Source organism: Lycorma delicatula, chromosome 3 (assembly GCF_047948215.1).
Source record: "Lycorma delicatula isolate Av1 chromosome 3, ASM4794821v1, whole genome shotgun sequence".
NCBI classification, from domain to species: Eukaryota; Metazoa; Arthropoda; class Insecta; order Hemiptera; family Fulgoridae; genus Lycorma; species Lycorma delicatula.
Window position 1 is genome coordinate 87,102,756 of NC_134457.1, and position 23,673 is coordinate 87,126,428.

The 23,673-nt window shown below is 27.3% G+C and overlaps 1 protein-coding gene across 2 annotated transcripts in view; it reads left to right on the top strand.

Annotated features, from left to right (window-relative positions):
- hbt (headbutt) overlaps positions 1-12,978 on the top strand; it is a 170,649-nt gene extending 157,671 nt beyond the window's left edge. For both annotated transcript variants that reach the window (XM_075360146.1, XM_075360145.1), the window contains 2 exons: positions 9,045-9,225; positions 10,412-12,978. In XM_075360146.1, coding sequence (XP_075216261.1) covers positions 9,045-9,225; positions 10,412-10,661 — 431 coding nt within the window. In that variant the 3' untranslated portion in view covers positions 10,662-12,978. The remainder of the gene's footprint in view (positions 1-9,044; positions 9,226-10,411) is intronic.
- The last annotated feature ends 10,695 nt before the right edge of the window (positions 12,979-23,673 follow it).

The window sequence follows — 23,673 nt, forward strand, 5'->3', positions numbered from 1 at the left end:
GTTAATATGTTATTTGATAATTTATTTTTTGTTATTGTTATTATTATAATTGTTACTGTTACTGTAATAGATAATAAAATTATTATGGTATGATTGTGGAAATTTAATAGTTGTTCTATGATTGGTCTGGCTCTATTTATTATATTAAATTTTATTCATGATGATATTTCTAAGGAAATTATTTTTTTATTTATTGATGAATTTTAAGTTCATGGCAATTTTCTGCCACTCTTAGAATGGTTTAGATACTAATGGTAATTCATTGAATGAGAGTTCAGGGGGGGGGGTGTAATTGAAAATCATTCAATTGAGGATGATTTATTGTTTTTGAAGATTGTAATTCATTTAAATGCTATTGCTTCTCATATAATGAATATGAATATTATAATTCTGATAATTAGTGAATATTATATTTCTGAAATTAGTGATCCTATTGATGAGATTATATTTCATGTCATGTAGTTGTCTGGGTAGTCAGAATATCGTCGTGGTATTCCTGCTAGTCCTAGAAAGTGTTGAGGAAAGAACGTTATATTTACTCCTAGAAATATGGTTGAAAATTGAATTTTTAATCATTTTTTATTTATTCTTATACCTGTTATTAGTGGGAATCAGTGAATAATTCTTACTATAATAGCGAAGACTGCTCCTATTGATAGTACATAATGAAAGTGGGCTACAACATAGTATGTATCATGTAGAATGACGTCGATTGAAGAGTTGGCTAGGATTACTCCTGTTAATCCTCCAATGGTGAATAGGAATACGAATCCTATAGATCAGATTATTTGGGGTGATTTTTTTTTTGTTATTCCTTGTATTGTGGCCATTCATCTAAAGATTTTAATTCCTGTTGGCACTGCAATGATTATAGTTGCAGAAGTGAAGTATGCGCGTGTATCAATGTCTATACCTACAGTAAATATATGATGTGCTCATACAATAAAACCTAAGATACCGATAGCTAGTATTGCATAAATTATTTCTAGATGTCCGAATGTTATTATTTTCCCTCTTTCATTAGTAATGATATGTGAAATTAATCCGAATCCTGGTAGAATTAAGATATACACTTCTGGATGTCCAAAGAATCAGAATAAGTGTTGATATAGAATTGGGTCTCCCCCTCCGGTAGGATCAAAGAATGAGGTATTAAAGTTTTGGTCTGTCAATAGTATTGTAATTGCCCCAGCTAGTACTGGTAGTGATACAAGCAGTAGGACTGCTGTAATTAGAACTCATCAGCAGAAAAGGAGTATTTTTCTATAGTTATTCCTTTTGGTCGTATATTAATTGTTGTTGAAATGAAATTAATTGCTCCTATAAATGATCTTAGACCTGCAATGTGAAGAGAAAAGATAGTTAAGTCTACTGATGGTCCTGAATGTGCAATTTGGGCTGAAAGAGGAGGGTAAACAGTTATCCTGTTCCTGATCCTGACCCTACAATTGATCTTGCAATTAGAAGTGTGATTGATGGTGGTAATAATCAAAATCTTATATTATTTATTCGAGGGAATGCCATGTCTGGTGCACCAATTATTATAGGTACTAGTCAGTTTCCAAATCCTCCAATTATAAATGGTATTACCATGAAGAAGATTATAATGAATGCGTGTGATGTTACGATGGTGTTATAGATTTGGTCATTTTTAATTATTGATCCTGGTTGTATTAATTCTAATCGGATGATTATTCTTCTCATTGTTCCTAGTAATTTAGCTCAGAGTCCAAAAATGAAGTAGAGAGTTCCGATATCTTTGTGATTTGTTGAAAATATTCATTTATTCATTTAGAATGGGCTGGCTGATTTAGGTGATAAATTGTAAATTTATTTAAGGTTTTTAACCTCTCATTATTTTGTCTTATATTCAATTATGATGCTATGTTGCAAATATAGTGGTGCATTTGTTTGCTAAGGCTTATTTATAATAATAATTTTAACTTTGAAGGTTAATAGTTTTTTAACTTAAATCCTACTTGTTTTAGTTTAATTTAAAAATTATTATTATTGAAATTCCTATTAGGTTTAAGATGATTGGGATAATTGATTCTTTTTTCATTATTTTTTTTTATTTTTTATTTGTTTGATTTGGTTATTGTAGGGATTATTATGTTTAAGTATATATATGTTGACGTGATTGATGATACTAGTATAATTAATGGAATTGTTGGGGCTGTTCAAATTGTTGATTTTATAATTATTCATTTTATTAAAAATCCTGTAGTGGGGGGTATACCTCTTATTGATAATGATGATATTATAAGAGATATTTTTGTTAAGTTTGTTTGAGTATTAATTTGATTTAAAAAGTTAATATTATTTTTTTAAATGTGTTTATTATGGTCAGGTTAATTATGGTGTATATTATTAATAGTAGGATGAATTGTTGTTTTGAAATTATTAATGAAAAGATTATTACTGGTGAATTTGTAATTGAAGAATATGCTATTAATTTTTTTAGTGATGTTTGTTTCATTCCTGAGATTGGTGCTATGATTATTGATATTATTATTAGTTTAATGCTAGTTATTTGGGTTGCAATGATTGTTGGAATAATGTTTTGTATGGTTATTATTATTATACATATATTTCATCTTATTATTTGTATAATTCTTGGTACTAATAGGTGGAAGGGGATTATACCTATTTTTATTAAAATTCTCATTATTATTAAAATTCTTTCATTAATAGGGCAGTTAATGATAGCATTAATAATTATTGAGGTTATTATAATTGAGGATGATATTCTTTGAATAATTAAATATTTTATAGATTGTTCATTTATTTTATTTATTTTTTTTAAAAGGGGTAAAAAAGAAATTAAATTAATTTCTATAGATATTCATGAGAATATTATTCTGTTAGAGGATATTGTTATAATAATTCTTATAGTTATTGTTAGGATAAATATTGTTTTTGATAAATTTATTTTAATTAAAAAGAGAATTTATTCATCGATGGGGTATGAACCCATAAGCTTAGTTTAGCTTATCTTTTTGCAGAAGGATGTGTGATGCATTAAGAATTTTGATTTCTTTAGTTTCAGTTTAATTCTGGATTTTACAATTTAGCATGAGTGAGCGTTCACTTAATTTACTTCATCAAAGTAATCCTTTAATCAGGCATCTTGCTTAAGTATAAAAATCCATTATTTTTTTCCTTTTTTTTATCATTTTTTTTACGGTACTTTATTTTATTTATTCAATTTTTTGCAATTTTTTATTTTTGAGTTTGATTTAATATAGATTTTTATTTTAATGTAAAATAGTTTTTGTAAAGATAATCATCTAAAATAAATTATTTAATTAAATGTATCAATTAGATATTTAATTAAAATTGATTTTAATTTTAATTAAATATCTATTTTATAAGGATGTAATTTAAATTAACTTTTAATTAAATTAAATAAGATCTTCTTTAAAATAATTTAATACACTGAAATAAATTTTAAAGTTTAAAAAACCTAAGAAATATAATTATATTAGACTAAGTATATTTAAAAATAAATAATTATTAAAAAAAAAAAAAAAAGAAAAAAGGAAATATATTGATGAAATATAGAGTCCTTTGACAGTTCTTCAGGTACATAAAAGGGTCACCGTTTCACTGAGGCCCAGTAAATAAATGACTGCTCTCCTGGTTATTAGAATTATTAGAAATTACTAACAAGACACAAATATACATTAACATACATAATGTTAATACACTGGGATTAACATCCACCCTAGTGTTGGATAGTTCAGGCTCCAACGATATACAGTAAATGTTAGCACTAAGGACTCATTGTTATTGCTTCCTGCTATTCACTCTGATGTTGGGTTTAATTAACAACTCATTCTAGCCTCTTAATACATAAATGTAATAAGGTAAATCTACACTAATTACACAAACAAGGCATGCAGCTATAATACCTTTGTTCCCTAAATTAAGAAAGATATATGGAGACTTCTTGAATATCGCATAAATCAGTCAATCAGTAAGTTTAGAGCCAGTATTTTTACACCAAAAATTATATGAATTGACATCAGTATAATTTATAATTTTACAATTACTGCTTCTTTTTACATTGTTTGAAATGTAAATAAGAAAAATAAGTGGCACAACAACATAATGAGAAGCAACCAGATGTTATTGAACAGTAGTTAGATGTATGAGGACCAGATTTCTTCAGTGACAAATAACTGATTGTAGTAAAATATTTCTGTCATTATCGTTTTCTATCATTATCGTAATTAAATCTAAGCTATTTAAACCTAAATATTTAATTCCTTTCTTTAGTATAGTATAGAAGACAAGAGTTGTAAACTGTCCAAAAATATAAAAGCCCCACCATTTTAATATTACAATGAAATTTATTATTTTACCACATATAACAAAATTATGTTATAAAAGTTGAGTAAAAATTTGATTTAAAGATAGGAAAAATAATATGCAAATAGTTTTTGTGAATTATAAAAATACTGTATTGCAATAAATAGATAAATGAGGGTAAAAAAAAGAAGGGTAATATGAGGAATTAATTAAATTAAAATTCATTATAAATGACCTTGAAATAGATTTAATTCTGATTTTTTAAAAAGTTAATTAATTAGATAACAGAAGATGATGTACATATATTAAATATTATTTAAGAACCACTAATGCGAAAAATGATTTAAACATTACTTACTAAACATTCTTGTCATTAAAACTTTTTGTCGTAAACATTGTTTCTTATGTTTCTTTATTGTAAATATCAGTTTTTAGGAATAAAATTTGTTCTTAGTATGAAGAGCTGAACAAGTAAGAAATTTTTTTTATAAATTATTTCAACAGTGTTACCAACTTCAATCAACATTTTTTTCATGACTGGGGAAAAGTTAAGGAAAATCTTAAAGGATCAATTGATAATAATAAAATGTATTTATTCCATAGACAACCATAATTATAATTTTTTAATATGTAGTGTATTGTTAATATACTTAGTAGCTGTTGTGCATAATTTCGCTTGCGTGGATTTTGGATTTATACCTAGAATAAGTTTTCAAAAGAAACATTATATTTTTGATAAAATTTTGCCATGATTTAAAGGTTGATGTTTTAATGGACATATTGTCAAATCAGTCTATTTCCTTTTGTGAGGATTTTGGTCTTGTCAATTATTTCTAGTGATTGACTACATCCTGGGAATGTTCGTATGCTTCGTTTAACATTTGCAGAAGATGTGTTCTTTTAGGCAAGTATTCTTCAGGGGCAAGAATGACCAGAGAATGAGGTGAGCTCACTCTGGAACAGGCAGCATAAAACTGTACATGAGAGTAGCAATCTTTCTGTAGACCATCCCACCACCTTAGGGGTTTGCCCCAGGATTAGTTGATTGTCATGATAAAACACAGCTTTATGGGGAAACTGAAGTTTTTTGAACTTAAAAAGATAATTTGATGATATGAAAGGTGAATCAAAAAATAAGTTACACCCTTGCTATGTTCTTGAACTGAAAGAAATATATTAATGTCTTATGGTGGCACCACTGGTTGTGTTGTTGTCTTCACGCTCCCCCAGCAGCAGTTCTGTACAACAATCAGTATGTGTGTAGTGTTGTCAATATGGCGTGTCCTCTAGAGGTTTTGTCCGGTATAGAAGTGCGTTCAGTAGTTCGATCTCTGTGGGCAGAAAAATATAATCGTTTGTGAAATTCATCGCCAAATTGTTGAGGTATATGGTAAGGATGCAATGTCATGCCCCATAATCACAAAATGGTGCCAAATATTCAGAGATAGAAGAACAAATGTGAGTGATGAACACACACAGTGCTGGGCGTCCTTCAACTGCAAACATGATGGGTAACGCTGAACACATGAATGAAATGATCTTAAGTAACTGGTGCATTACAATTAGAGAGATTGCAAGTGAACTTAACGTTAGTTATGATAGCGTGTGAACATTAGTTATCATAGATGCAAAATATTGATGTTTGTGGTTGTCGGTCAACAGATGTGGCACCCATCGTGCATTGTGATTATTCACTATCAGCTTGGCAACCGTAAGATGTGTGCACGATGGGTGCCACATCTGTTGACCGACAACAACAAACATCAACATTTTGCATCTGCTCTCTTTTCTTCAATGTTATTCCAGGACATGTCCACAATTTTTGAAACAAATCATCATACGTGATACAGCTGGGTGCTTCATTACACTCCTGAGAGTAAACAAACACCACATGAATGGTTGTTGGGTAATCAACTTGAACAACTTAGAGCTGATTGTTTTTTAATTTTTGCCACAGCCAGAAAAAGTGAAAACATCCCAATATGTTCGAATGTTATGCTATAGTCTTTTTCGATTCTGAGGGAGTTGCTTACAGTGAATTTATACCCAAAGTAACAACAATCAATGTCAAATCTTGCGGTGAGACTAAAAAAATTGCATGAAGCCATTAAAGATCTAAGACCCACAAGATTGAGCGATGGGGTTATTTTTCTTCACAACAATGCTACTCCTCATTCAGCTCATGTGACAAAGGAGTTACTGCAAAAATTCAAGTGGGAAGTGTGGTCTCATCCACCTTACAGCACTGACTTAGCACCCTGCAACTACCACTTGTTTGGTCCTCTCAAGCGAGACCTGTGAGAGAGCATTTCGCTAATGATACTGAACTGAAGGAAGCAGTCCTTAAATGGTTGAAGGAAATTGGACAAAATTTTTATGATAGTGGAATTGAAAAACTCGTCACAAGGTAGGAAAAGTGTTTAGAAAAACTTGGTGATTATATCGAAAAGTAGATAAAAATATGTAATTTTTGTTCAATAAAAAAAAAATTGTCTTATAAATATGTGTTTATTTCATAGAGGAGGTGTAATTTACTTTCTGATCGTCCCTATAAGAGATATTCAAGGAATAAACATTCCGCGTATGTATTTAACCTGATCTCCTCAGTCTCCTAATTTGAAACCTCTGGGGGACCGTCAAGAATGACATGTATCAACAAAAACCAGCAACAATAGACGAGCTACATGAAAAAATCGTAGAGTCATGTGCTGCCATTATGCCAGATACACTAACAGCCGTAGTTCGGTGTGCAGTTCAACGCCATGGATGTTGTGTAGAAGCTGCTGGTGGTCATTTCAAATACATACCATAACCCTCTCTCAGTGCCAAAAATTGTCACATCAAATCAAATTTGTCACGAGATATGGAGTAGCAAACAGTGAGTATATTTTTTTGGATCTCTCTCTCTCTCTCTCTCTCTCTGTATATATATATATATATATATATATATATATAGAGGTCCAATCTAGTAGTGTCTGTGAGTCTGTTATTCTTTCATGCAAAAATTACTTAACCAATTGAGCTGAAATTTTGCATGAACATAGTTTTTATACCTGGAAAGAACACAGAGCTATTGCTGTTATAAAATGTTTCACCGTTTCAAAAGGTGGCTGGTTGTTTTAATGGTTGCGGTAACAATCGGATTATGTTCTTTGCCGATATTCAGCATTTTTTTTATTATTTCTATTATTTATAGCCACATCAACAGTTAGTCATAAGCGACTTATTAGTATAATGTAATTGTACAAATGTGTAAATGGATAAATGTGTAGTCTTGATCAAAAAAAGGCCGACCATTCCTGAGACTTGTGGATAATTAAAACCCACCCACCAAAGAACACTGTGTTCACAATCTAATATTCAAATCCATACCAACTTTTACTAGAGTTGAACCTTAGAATCATCAACTTCAAAAAGCATCTATTAAAAAACTAATTTGCGAAGACAAGTTAACCACTGGACCAGCCTGGTGGGTATATATTCACCCTTACTATGGCCAAACCATGGGTCAATTCAAATTCAGAGATCGCTTGCTGTATTTGAAATTAAATTTTGTACAAAAAAGGTCTTAGTTGTTTTCTATATATTTTTCATTTATCGAAAAATGTAACTTTAAAGATGCGATGGTGTATGTCATAGTGGCTTAAAAAAAATTAAATAAATAAATAAGAAACGAGTACAGTCACCTTGTGGTGGTGTTTGTCGGGTAACAGTTAGAACCATTAGGAGCAAAGTGAGCCCTGACTAACTAGTAAGAATAATATTTTCTATATTAAATATAGAAATTAAATTCAATAAATTAAATCATGTAGTATTACTAGAGATTCAATTAACTAAAACAAAAACATTTTAATGACATATTAAAATTAAATCCATTATAAATTATCTAAGATTTTTAAGTTTTTGATTTCATCAATAGATGGCACAACAATGTAATGTGTCAAATTTAATTCATTTATGTATGCGTGTGTAAATATTTATGTTCTTTAATCGCATCATGGAATTACACATACATTGGAAACATTACCAGACAGGAAAAACAATCAGCATGTTATAAACTAAAACTCTCGTGTACCCAAAAGTAAGTTAAACGACAAAGTAACAATATTTTACATCGATGGAGAAGGTGGACTGAAATCAGCTCCTAGAATACAATCATTATTCATACATATTGCTGAGATTTAGAATTTTCACACAAAATTTTGGTCCACCAAATTAAGTTTTTTGGAAAATGGTGATATATATATATATATATATATATGTTTCAATATTTTGCTAATCCTTTATGACTTTAATAACTGAACTTGTAAATTGTATTTATTTTATGGTGTATTGATTTACTGTATGTTGGCTTCACTCAATAAAGTAAATTTAAAAAGTAAATAATTTTATGGTAGAAGAATCTATATTTATCTTTTATATATTTTATAATTTTTTAAGCTGAATTTTAAAAAAAAAAAGGATATTAGATAAATAAAGCATAAATCTACTTCTGACTCGGTGTTTGTTACAGAATTATTGCAGCAGAGAAACTATTGTTTAATAAGTATGTGTGGGTGCATGTGTGCGTGCGTGCGTGTGTGTGTGTGTGTGTGTGTGTGTGTGTGTGTGTGTGTGTTTTATACACTGTTTGTTTGCACTATGCAAACAAGTGCATAGCTGTATGAAGAATTTTGTTTTCTAAAAGTAAAATGGGGAATTTGATTATGGTTTTATTTTATCTTTTTCAGTGGAAAACAAACTGGATATGGTGAATCTAACTGTACATTTATTTAACACTGTACTAATGTTAATAGACTTATCCATGGTCGCCCATCCCACGAAGCTGATACACAGTTACTGGGCATTGAGCTTTGCATCATGTTATATAGTATTTAATGCTTTGTATTATTTAGCTGGAGGAACTGACAGGTAAATTTTATTCATAAAAAGTAAGTTATAAGAGATAATCAGTTGTTATTTACAGGTATCTCTAATTTATAACTCATAAGCAACTGTCTTTAACAGAGTTTTTATTTCACATTCTGGCATCCAGTGATGATTATTAATTTCAGTTAGTAAGCAATAAAAAAATATATATGTATATTTTTTAATTTCAAGTTTTAAGAAAAGCATGTTTAACTTTAATCAGAAAATTATAGAAAGAAAATCTCAACTTGATACTGTTAAATTATGTAGTATAAAAAAAAAATGAAAAAATTTGTGCTGAGAATGAGTGAAGAAAGGCTTTCCTATGAAGTTTCTAGCGTGTAAATCTTAACGTCACTGTAGTCTCAGATGTCCCAGGAAACAATGGCAGACCAATAATGAAATAGCTTGATGTAATAAAATATTTCTTATAGTACTTGAAGAAATGAATAACTAGTATTGAAGGAACGTAATAGTTTTCATGTCCTGTTTATTTTATACATTTTACAACTAAGTAGTAATTTATGCTACAGAAACAACTGAGGAATTAGTTTAGTTATACTCTATTAACTTTTACAATAACATCTCTCCAATGGTACATTATCTTAATAGCGAGTTTAAAATAAACTCACTTAATAACTGGTTAGTTGTTATCTAGAGTAACTCACTTATTGATATTAAAATAGAGATATAGCTCTTGCCACAGTGTTTTTTACTTATTGGAGCTATTTTTTTTACAGTTTAACATTGACAAATTTTCAGAATTATTAATACATGAAATTCTGTATGGAAACTGAAGTAACATTCCTCAATTGTTATTGTAATTTATTTCTTTGAAACCACGAATATACTACAAGAATTTTAAAATTATTCCCCAAAATTTTGTTTAATTAACACTGCCTAGATTTCAAAAAATGGTAGCTAATTATTATTATTAATAATAATAATATACTATTTTAATAAATTATTAATTATTTTATTATTAATAATAATAATTTTAGTATTATTTTTGACTGATGTCAGTGAGCAGAATAATCCTTTTTTGCAAAGTGAAATAGCTTAAGACAGATAATAAAAACAAACAGTCTATTTGAAATAACTTTTAATAACACAATTTTTATATAACTGCTAAATAGAGACACATTTGTATTGAGCATATGCTATTGTCAAAGCTTTTCCTTTTTTTCAGGAAAGGAAAAGTTTATATCTACAGTATTATGGATTGGAGGAGACCATTACGAGCTGTATTAGCATCAGTTACTGGATTAGCATTTCTCATGTTAGTGACAGTAGCTGTGTGGTTCTTTAGTATATGCAGGCGTAGATTTGCAGCACACTTATTAAATTTGAATATTACTGAAGAATGCAGAAATATTAAAGACATACCACAAACAAACAATTTACCACATACCTCTTTGAAAGTTATCAGAATGGTTTGATTTAAATTTATATTTAGTTATTTATTTAAATTAATTATTTATCATCATAATTATTTGTTAATTATAATTCGTATGACTTACATATATGTATGCATATGATGTTATAAATTTTTTGTACATTTAATACTTAAAGTTCTTACTCCTAATTTTAATGCATATTTTGTAAATAAGTTCATTCCACTAGCACATCATGAATTAAGATATTTCAAATAGCCTATTATTATTCTCCTTTTTCTTTATTGTAATTCAGATCAAACGTTTCTATTAATTTGTACAACATTTATAAATATTTTATATTTTGAAAGTAATTTGTAATTCTTTGCTTGTAGAGGTTGTTCATTAGATAATCTGTTGGCATAAACAAAGAGATGATCAGTGTAAAAAATATTCTTTAAGAAAAAGTTTTACTAAGTTGATTGTATTAAAAAAATAATACATTAATGCTCTGTTTCTTTTTATTCATCTTATATATTATGATAAATTAATTGAAAAAATAAAAATATGTTAAAAAATACATGATTTATGTTATAACCATTAGTAAAATTATATTTTTTTTTACAGCAATAATTAATTATTATGTTCTTTAAATAAAATGTTAAATTACTGAACAGCTGTAATTTTTAATATATTGTAAATTTTCAAGAATTATAAGAGTTTATAAAATAGTTACATTCATGTTTAAATATTCTTGTTTACAGATATAATTTAGTCAGATTTCTATTTAGATTTAAAAACTTTAACCAAGCACGTGTTTTTGTATGGTTTTTTTAATGTACAATGTAAACTCATCATCATCATGCTATTTTCCAACCCCTTTGATCTAACAAGTTCAAATTTTGCTAAGGAGTTTCACCTACAAGTAAGATGAATGCCAAACACTTCTTGTGAAGTATTTTAAAGTCATTTATTTTGATTAAATTTATTTCTTTTTTTTAAAAAAGTCAAAACCTAACTTATTCCACTTGTTACAGTTTTATGGTACACCAACATATATTATTTATTTATTTATTCATTAAATTAACTCATACAGTCAGTATTTTTTTTAAACAGACAAGCCAAAGAAAGTGATCAAAGTAACATTGTGGTCAAAAAGCTGCATCTCTTTATGTAAGATATATTAAAACTTGTGCCAAAGAACAGTAGTCATACACAAATAATACCTAACATGAAGGAAAATAAACAGATGAGAATTATTGTGGTCATACAGGACTGTTTGAAAGTGTTTTTAGATTAATTTTATAGGTAAAACGGAACCTGTGATGTTGCACAACTTCTCTTTTCAATTAAAATTATTATTATTTATAATATAAAAGGTAAAAAATATGATGCAGTGATCATTCCTGATTGGATAACAGTGTAATAAATCTAAATATTGAAATGGATAGTTAAAAAGTTATTCAAAGAAAATTTAAAAAGAAGGAGCTTTAATGCATTAAACATTAAAGCACAAATTGACAGTAATTTAGATTATGACTAATGTAACTAATTTCTATAAATGTTAAACACTTGTAATTATCTTCTTCAATCTTAGACACAAGCTTTTTTAAAGAGGTTTTTTTGTAAAAGTGACAGAAGGAAGTTTCAATGTTGGAAGTTGGAAGTCAATTATCATTGTTGTTGTCACAAATGTTTGCTTAAGGCTTTACAATACTCAACTATCACTTTTTTTTAATACTTTTATATTCATTATTATTGAAATTATTACTTTATTAATCGCTGTAGATAAAATCCAGTAATCTTGTACTCAAAATTGTTATGGATCGAATTAATAATTAAAAGTTAATAATAATGATTTTTTTATAGAAATGAAAAACTATTGAAGTTCCTTGCTATTTATATATGAGTTCTGAATGCTGTAAAAAGGTTTGCTCAATTTATAATAAGATTATTGCCCTGCACTTAAAATATAAAAAATAATAAACTGTGATGTTCATTAGGATATTAGCTATTGTAGTTTTATTTATTTGTATTTGACTTATGATATTTATTATTATAACATCCACTGCAAACAATGTAAATAAAAAATACAAATCAAATATATTATTCTTTTTCTTGTCAATGTTAGATGAAATAATTTGTATATTACTAGAAAATAGGTTAGAATTTGTTAATTATACTAGTAGTAGAAAATTGGAGAAGACTTGTAAATTGTATAAAATATATTATTCTGAAATGGAAAGAAATCTAAAAATTGTATGTCCCTGTATGATAACAGGATATTTTTCAGTATTATTACTGTTTATACAATATTAACAGTTACTACTTTGTTTTTGTTTGTTATTTTTAATTTGAATTAAATTAAATTGTATTTTTTTCACTAATATCCAGTTTTTTCCCCAAGTATTATTTTCCTATTTTTTAATAAAAGATAATTATAATCACCTTTTTACTTCAAAAAATAGGTTAAATTCATAAATGAACCTAGCAAAGAAAAACATGATGCTATCACTCCATTACATAGGTCAGTGAAATGTTACAATTTTAAGTTGTAAATTAGAAATTTAGATATAAAAAAATTAGATATAAAAGTATTGATAAAATTTGTAGTGTTTTGTGTGTGGGGGTTTAAACACCCCCACTCTTTTAAAAAGGAAAATTAAAATTTTTGAAGCATTTATATCTTAGATTTGTTAGGAAATATTGCATAATTACAGAAAATGGTAATAATATTGTTAAACTTTCTTAGACAACAGTCATGAAAGTGGTTTAATCAGATTGAAGTATACAGAGTTGAATGGTCTCAATACTACAGCAGTTTTATATAAATATATAAAACTTATTTATATATAGTATATATATATATATATGTGTATATGTGTGTGTGCATATGTGTGTGTGCGCATGTACACACATGTTATATTTGAGCCAATTTCCAGAAATTTTAATAATTATCATTCATCATTTGGTAAAAATTGTTTAATTTTATTAAATGTTGATTTCTTAAGAAGTATCATCAGTTAGTTGGCCTTATAAATAATCTTGTATGAACTGGGCTTAATATACTAATCTACCAGTTTACATTATTCTTAATATAAACTATTTCTTGCTTTGCTTTTGGTACCTAAAAATTCATGAGGTTGTTTGCAAAAAAAAAAACAAAATGAAAAATGTTTTGGTGGGCATTATTTTAGTATCTGTGTATGATTTAATTAAAAAGCAAAAATCTACTCAAAAGCCTCACTTATCAACACCAGCTATAATACTCAAATTTGTTAACTACTCAGAATGTATGGGCAAAGTATACAGAATGATAACAAAAGTTTGGGGTCCAGTAAATATTAATGAATTAAAACATCGTAATAACATTTAAATAACTCTAATAATGAAGCAATCAATTCAAATCCAGATTTATTAGATTCCATATCCGACACCTTTTATGATTTTTTTAAATTTATTTGCAAATGAAGTAATTACAGTATTTTCTCAGTTGAAGAGACAAACTGCAACCTAGAATATTAACCAAGGTTTGTTTTGATTTACTCTAAAAATTGTATTTCTACTGATGATCCACAAAATTTTTTTTTTTGGGAATGTTATTTGAGTATAGTGCAGATGCCTTCTATTAAGAACTATTGAAAGAAAATGAATCCTTTAAAGCTAAAATCACTTTAGTAATGATAAGAAATCAGTTTAAAAAATTATCCATGTTTTACTGTGGTAATAATGCTTCTACTTTCTCCTGAAAGTAGTAATAGATTATATGACATCCAGAATCAGGTAAGCTTAGTAGTAAACAATTTTAAAATCCAGTGTGTGCATTGACTTGTCAGTGGTGCCATTTCTTATGTAGACTTACTATATAATCCTTTGCATGAACTCAAGAGTCTGTAGTGTAAAAATTATGAATATATTTGCTGTATGAAGACTTTAGGAACACAAGTGTTTCACTCTTTGAAGAAGGCAAATTAACATTTTTCTAGTATAGAAATAATATATATATTATTTTATGTGATCAACCAAAGTAGAGAATAAATAACGTCGGATGACTACTACTCCACTATATATGCAGGAGTGCTTTTATGATTTACTTGCATCAGCTGCATTACATATTCATATATTCATCTCAAATTACATTACAAACTTCATAAAGTATAATAACTTTAAAGCATTTATTTATTTTATATTTAAAATCTTTAATCTTTTATTTAAAATTTAAAACCTTTATAATATTTTTATGTTGAGAATTTAAACTTTTATTCAGTTAAATTGTAAAAATTTTTAAAAATGTAAAAATATAATGTCAAGGCATAAAAACCAATTAAAATTAAAAATCAAAAACAAAAAATTAAAATAAATTTTAAGTAAAGCACTGACTGAAAGATATTAAACATTACATCAAAATAGATGGTGGTGCCATCTTGTGCAGCTTTCAAAATACTGTCATATTCTATGTGAAGGTTGATCATATTAAATTTATTTTTATGTTACCATATATATACATATATATATATATTTATAAAATGTCTTATCCCTTACTATTTGTATTATTTAAATGGTTAAACAATTTATATAATTGCCTCTGTTCTCTGAAATAACCATTATAAAAGATACTCATTATTCTGTAAAAGATTGCAACTTTCAACTTACGTAATATACATCAGGTAAGAGAGTGTATCAAAATAAATTTTCTTATTGATGCCACATATAGCATATGAGATGTTCCATATCCACCACATAATTTTCAATATAATCTCCCTCTTTCACTATGCATTTAGAATGACCTTCAAATCACATTTGCGTTATGGTTTTAACTTCTCAATTACCTTGAAATTGTCTTCCATGTATAAGTAGATTTTAACAGAACAAAAATCTGGTAGTGCAACTGTGCTAAATCAGGATAGTATGCTGGATGCAATAAAACTTTCCAACTTAATTTTGTGATTGTATTTTTTTTTTTTTGTGGGGATATGTGGACAAGCATTGATGTCACTCTTTTTCTCTATAATGTACATCATTTAGTGCAAATAGCCAGTTTCAAATATTTTTCCAGCAACTCAGAAAACTGGCACTGTTGACAGTATGAATACAGCAGGCCCTTTCATGTCCCAAAAATAGTAAGCATCACTTTACCAGCTGAAGACTGTGTTTTGAATTCCATGCTTTACTCTGTTGTTTTTAATTTCTTTTCATAATGGTATATCCACGTCTCACCACAGGTAACACTATTGACCTAAGAAATGCCTCGTCCTTACAGTTAGATCAAGATTTCAGTTGTATACATATCTGTAATCTTAATGTTTTAAGAACATATTACATCTTAACAAATTAAGGACTTTTGGTACTCAACATAACCATTTTGCAACAAATTGTAAATCATTATGGATAATCGTGCATTGCACGCACACTAACACGGTGTTTCTGCATTAACTCTTCCATAATAACTTTATCATTGAAAATCATTTGTTCAACATTTTTTAAATTTCTGTTGATAGCTCTGCTGGCCATCCAGAAAATGCTTCATTAACAATACTTTTTTGACTATTTTAAAATTTGCCTACTCTTACATGCAAACTTGTCTTTTCACAAGTTTAGTATTCATTCGTAGTCCATAATAAAAACTTACCTTCGAGGACATAAGTTGCACCTCTAAGGCACAGTCTAGCAGTGGCACAGCTGTACTTATACAGATATTGAAAATAAGTACATCCAGTTTACTTATTAAGTCGATAATTGAAATTTTTTCTCTTTCTAGATTTTTATCTGAAAAATTGGATAAAGTGAATAAATAAATCCAAGACATGCTTTAGAAACATATTTTCAAACATTTTTGTTTAATTAACAGCTCATTTACAGTTGAAGAGACATATTCCTTTAATAGTAGGTATAATTTTAATTTGGTTTCACTAACAGGAAACATTGAAAGCTGTCATGCTTTACTTTGAGGCAGTAAAGTTTTGTATTGAGAATCTTCATCACAAAATACTCACCACAATTGTTTCTTGTTTTCTGATGAATTAACTCACCACTGAAGCTTGCAAAGAAGCTTGTACGAATTCCTGATAGTTTTAATGTTGCAAGAATAACATCACAAGTACTCAAGAAAAGAAATAATTTTTTTGTGTTTCAATTAACATAACTTTTACTTAAATATAGATCATTCACTTTATGTCAAGTTAAAATGTAAAAAAAATCACCTGAATAATGTTTACATATCTAATAATATCTTCCTAGAATTGCATAGTATGGTGATTTTATATTAAAATCAGAGGATATATAATTCAGAGAAAAATCATTGAATAGGTATGCACCTAACAGGAGTGTTACAATTAATAATGCAATCCCCCAATACATATATTTTTTCTTTTATTACGATAAATAATATTAAGAAAATTACAGAATTAAATAAAAAATGGAATTTAATCTCAATGAGGGAAAAATAAAAATTAGAACAAAATGCTGAAATAATTAAGATGAAAAAAAATTCTTTGGGTTTTAGGTAAGACATTTTGTTAATTTCAGGAAAAGTTTAATTTTTTAATTGATGAGCTGCAACCATAAGCTTTTGATAATACAAATGACTGTTAAAGGGTTAAATCTTTAGTTCCAGTAAAAATAATTCTGTGACTGCATTGAGCAAACAGCCTTAATTAAAATATTTTACTAATATACATAAAATAAAATACATATAATAAATAATGCATCAGAATAAATTATTAATTTTTAATTGAAAATGACTTAATTAAACAAATATGTTTAATGTATATATATATTCATTAAACTGATATTTATTTTAAATTTTCTTCTAAATTTCATTAATATTTATACTGAAATAAATAAGAGAGGTATTAGTTATTACTATTATAAATTATTAGTAACTAGTTTGATAAATTAAATTTTTTATTCCCTTATTTAGTAATATTATGCTTATAGAAAAGCATGGGACAGAAACAGATGGAGACAACAATGGTGCCAGGAACCTGCCAGCTGACAGAATACTACATGATGTTGGTATAGTAGTATATAATTAGTGATATTTATACAACAAATTAACTTTTTAACATATATTGGTACATAAGAATATTATGTTACAACTTACAAAATTGGTTATTTCACTATAAAATATTATTTCATTATCATTAATGAAGATATACAATTCAGAGTATGATCACAAAAAAATATATACAGTATAATTAAAACAACTCTGTATACATATACATCCAATCTCATACACTTTGGATCACATAATTACAATACAATTTATAGCCTGTATCAAATCATTTGTTAATAAATTCTATTAAAAATATATTTTATTATAATTTCTGACTTAAATATTATAATTATTTGTTATGATGTATGACAACAACACGCATGTGTGTGTGTAATATTGTATAATAATAGTGAAAATTGTTTTTATGATAATTACAAAAGAAATCTAAAATCATGTATTGCTTATAGTAATATTCAGTGACTTAAAATTGTACTACAAAAATTAAAACTGATGAAAAAGATAATTTAAAGGTGTTTTGTGCAAAACACAGCTTTACATAGCATCTGGGTAATGTATGAATAAAATTAAATTGGTTATTCTAAAAGTCCACTCATTCCTTTTCCATTATGAATAAAAGGTTCTTTTTCTGCATTTTACTACATTTAATTCTGAAATGTATCTAAATAGGGACAATTACTGAAACAGCCACTAAATTCAAAAGTGCTACATTTATCTGTTCTAAATTAATGATTGATAAATTCTAATTTAATCTTTATGTATAACAGTAGTAAAAATTATGGAATTATGATAAGTAAATCAATTATATTGACTGTAATATTTCTTTAATGTTTTTTTTTTCTTTTTTGTCAAGTTACATCATAATACACTTGATCATGGTTTAATATCTTGCCAACAAAGATCAATAATAATAATTCACATATGAGTATCAATGAAGTTGTTACAATTAGTTTGTAGACAGGTATAACTTAATCATGGTAAGGTAATATGAGATATCTGAGTAATCTTCATTCATCTGAAAACAGAGATTTAATACTCAATAGATACATTGACTGTTAACAGTATTTTTTTACATTACACAAAATGTAATATGTAGTGACCTACACATCCATCAATAAATTTTAGAATGGAATTAAGTGGCAGTAGCAGTGCAACACATAACATTTGCAAACAGTACTTTACTGTTAGAAATAGCTAGATTGAAATTTATAAAAAAAAAATTAAGTTTAGAATTACTTTGTACATTATTTTTTTTAATAAACCCAACGTACACTCAACTTCATTGTAGGAAGTAGTGTTTTTAGTCAAAATTCCAGTACATACATAATTAAATAAAAAATTATTACAATCTTAAAAAATGGTATACTTAGGCTTACAATAATTTTTTGGGTCCAACTCAGGACATATTTTTGAAATTACTTAAAAGTTTAACAGTTTACTGAAACATTAAACTTTATTTATTCAGTTTTATTTTTCACTAGACATGATTTTTTTCAGAAATGGTTTGTTTGTTTTAATTACATCATAAAATTTGAAAAAAGAAAATTCTGAAATAATTTAACATTTAGCAGATGTTTAACAGTACATACTGAAAGTCCACCACTTTCTGCAGACCAAATGTTCCCTGTAATTGAAAAAACTCTCTCAACTGGCAGATGTCCCAGGAAAAGACATCGCAAACTCAACCATTTTAGAAATATCAGTCTTTTGAAACACCTTAAAAATTGCTTTCCACTTCTCTTCAATTGTATCTGGTACTTTTTCAGAACTTTAACTACAACCTACCCTTTGGTTTTGAATTACCTGGTTCAACAATGTACGTTCATCAAATAGGTCAATAATATTTATGGAATCTTTTATAATTTCATTAACAACTTGTGCACTTTCAAACCAAAAAAATAAAAATAAATAAAATGAGATTGCCTGGTCTGTTTAGACCAGGCAATCACAGTTCGTAAATTTATCCACTGAAACTTACTAACTTTATCAAAACTGGTTTTCCCCAATTTTAAGTATTGGATACTAGAATTATAAAAATTGTCTACGCTTGAGAAGAATTTTTGTTCCTGAACATTATTATTTTCTTTTACAGTGCACAGTAATTCTTTGGCAGAAGATGGTATAAATTTGTGAGTGTTTCTTTCCTGAAGTTGACAAATTAATTTAGAATATGTCTGAAATGCTTCTGTCGTTGTGATAGAATTAGCTTCAGTTTCGGAACTACATTATTAAATAACTGTAGAGTACCATATAAAAATTTCAAAAACAGTTCACTTTCTAGATTTTCAAAAAAATCAAATAATAATTTTAGGCATTTGTCACAAGATAACAAGTATGATTGATTGTAGGCCATCAAAAATAGAAAGAGTTCTTTCTATTGCAGGTAATAAACTAAGGAACCTTGTGCTACTATGACGTAATACTTTTTTGTAATCTGTTTCCACAAATTCACAGAACTCTTTATCTCATTACTCTTACTATATATATGTGAAAATATTTATAAATTTTTATAACAATAACTTCTATGTCTTGGTGTAGAGAATCACATGTATATGTTCATGTGATGTACATGTTTGTACTGAACTGTGTACAATGTGGGCTGAACAACCTAAAATAGGTTTATCTAAATCACTTTGAATTTTTCTGAACACATTTTCATTCCCCTTTCTCTTCACACCACCAAAATTATTGTTTAGTGTTATCAGCAGAATATCAAACCAACTTTTCTTCAACTTTGTATTTTTCACAAACTGTAAAAGATACTGAGTCAAAATTTGAGAAATTTTACCTGACACTTCATTGAAATTTAAAAGTTAATTTGAATTCCTATCTCCAGACTGAAATATCTTATAACAATCGGAAGAAGTTTTACTTCACTTCTGTTTGAGCTATCCATCCTTACTGTTACATAACTAATGTTTTCCAAAGAACGCAACACATTATTAAATATAAATGGCAAAATAATGTTAACAATAATTGCCTCAGTTTTGGTTCTAGCAGATGAAAATTTTGGGTCATATAACATTTTAACCAGTTTAGATGTGCAGTCTGATGTTTTAAACTGAGTTCATGTCTAGCAGTGTGGTATGAAAATGTAGCTTCTTTAGCAACACACTCCAGATCACTGTTATCCTAATTCCCATCTTTGGTTTTAAAAAAATCTCTATGTTTGCTGAAGCAATAGCATTAATAACACTCCTATGTTTAGCTATTTTCATGTGGTCTTCAATATCACCCTTTCCTTTATGTGCAACAGAAAATTCTCAAGTATATAGTGTATAATAAACACATTCATTGTTACTGTCATTACACAACTTCAAAAATTGTTATTCTTGTTGCAGGTTAATATTAAACACATTTTCTTTTGCCCATTGCTAAACAACGAAACAAAAAATGAATAGAAATAAAATGATCAAAAATGTGTATACAAGTTACTTCACACACAAAAACAACATAAACACATTGCCCTTGTTGTATTAACAAATGACTAAGTAAAAAGTTGTGGTGAGACTGGTAGCCACGCCTTCATCAAAATCGACATCAACACTTGCTCCAAGGGTGGCTGAGAGCTGAGAAATGCACAGCCGTAAGAGAATGTTTAAAAACACGATGTCAAACATATAGGTCAAAAATTTAAAAAAATCCTTGCCAATCATAAAATTCTCAAACTCTGGATCGCACTAAAAAACCAGGACTGTTCGGGTTAATCCCGCAGATATGGTAAGCGTAGGTATACTGTATTTTTTATTTAGGTAAACTTTCAAAATAGAAGAACATGCAACACAAAGATATAAATATCACAGATTATTCATTAAAATAAATCAATGAAATAATAACTAAACCACAAAACTTAAAATTAATGTGTATTTAAAAAAATATCCTAATGAAATATGTAATTATACAAATTTAATTTAATAAGTTCTGAAACAAACTCAGGCTCCCCATCCTTATCAAAACAAAGTTCTGATTGTGGCTTAACAAATCACCGCTTTTAGGGATTTGAAACATTAAATCTTGAAAACCAACAGCTGCTTCATAGTTCTGTGAAAAAATGCAGAATCTTTTCAATATTGTTGTAAAAGAAGCAATAGTTTATTAAATACTTATACTAAATATTAATATGATTATTAAGTACTTTGTAAAACAGCCAAAGTCAGGAATTACAGACAATCGCTGGGTCCAAAATAAAAAGAATTAAAGGAATTTAAATAATTGAAGGAATTAAAGAATTTAAAGGAATAAAAAGAATTAGGACTGATCATAACTACAGCAAGATTTTTTTTTAATTTTTATTTGTAAATAATCCTTAAGAGAATTTAAATTTACAGTATGTTTAATATTTTTATGTGAAGTAATTATTACATTTTATATAAACATGTTAATATAATATATAGTAGTGGAAATTCATATAAATTGTTTCGAAAAACATAAAAATATTAAATAAATTCTTAAAAATAATGATTTTTCAAATCCATAATTTTTTTCAAGTTTTATAATTTATAATATTGTCAACACCTTTTATGGAATAAGGATATGATCCTGACATAATAAGTTAAATTTTCAAACAATATATGCAGGTGATTACATTTTGAAAAATCAACATAAAATGATGAAAATTAAATTATTCAGGTGATCAGGTGATAGAGAGATATTAAAGGAAAAGGTTATATCAAGCTAGAGATGATAGGGGATGCTGAGCTTTAATGTCTACCATAGTCAATGCTATATCTACTGAGAAAATTGTTTTAATATCATTTAAGCTACTGGTACAAAGAGATCGAAAAAGGAAGGACCAAAAACATGTAGTCATAGGAGAGGAAAAAGGTTCTTCCTGAAGATGAAAAAATTCTGGGAAGAGAATAAGAAGAAGAAAACAATGAAAAAAATTATATTTAGCGTGATCCACAGTGGCCAAAACAAAATCAAAAAAGATTATAAATTAATGATAGCCAAATTACTTTAAATCTTATAGAAATTTTATATAAACTTGGGAAAAAGGACAAAAGTAGTGAAAATGTGGATAAAATAATAATCCATAACTATACATATTTCTATATATATTTTTTTTAATTTTTTTTTTTTTATAAAAATAAGAAAATATTAAAACCCATTCACAAAAACCAAAATTACTTAAAGATCAAAACTAAACAGGCATTTTGATTGTTAAACATTGATGATCAGAGTATTGTACATACTGAGGAATAAGTATTTAAAGAATTAAATACTTGAAAAAATGATAATGAACAATAATATTAATAAAATTCCAAGTATAAAACTAGAACAACTAAATAAACAATGCTTTTATTAAACATAAAAATGACATTTCTATCTCTTTAAAATAAAGATAACTGCTGACAAAAAATGATGAAAGTATCATTTCAGTGCTAGAATATATTTATTTTTTTCAGCCATTTTTATTTCATAAACACAGGAGAAAAATACTCAATGTATTTTTTTTTAGTCTTTTTTATCTAGTTATTAATTATTATTACTATTTTTTTTCTTAATTGTCATTTGTTATTAACTTTTTTTAGCATTTGTTTATAAATGCATTAGTTTGATATTAAAGTATGGAAATATCTTCACATTTCAAAACTGAAGGATACTAAAAGGTAGAAACAAATGTGGATGTACACAGTTACAAAATTATTACTACATGGTGTTTATTTATTTATTTTTTTTTTTTTAATAGGAAGACATCTGATACAAGATTTTAATGTAAAAGTTTACAAGAAAGACCACTGCAACAACCATTTCTTTATATATGCTTACATTTTTCAAGTTATAAGCAATCGAAGGTGCAAAAACAGAAAAATCCCTGTAGTAATAAAATTAGACGAAACACCCCGTAGTAACTATTTTATTTTGTATTACCTTCAGAATTACATCCGTTAAAATAACAAACGTCAAACAATTAATGTTGAAATTAATGACCCAAAGACTAATAATAATATAACACTCTTCACAACGATAAATGGTGCTATTAATAGTAATATACAATAACTAAAGTAAAAATAACAAAGTAACAATAACAATGAACAAAATTAGAGTTATTTTTGAAAATAA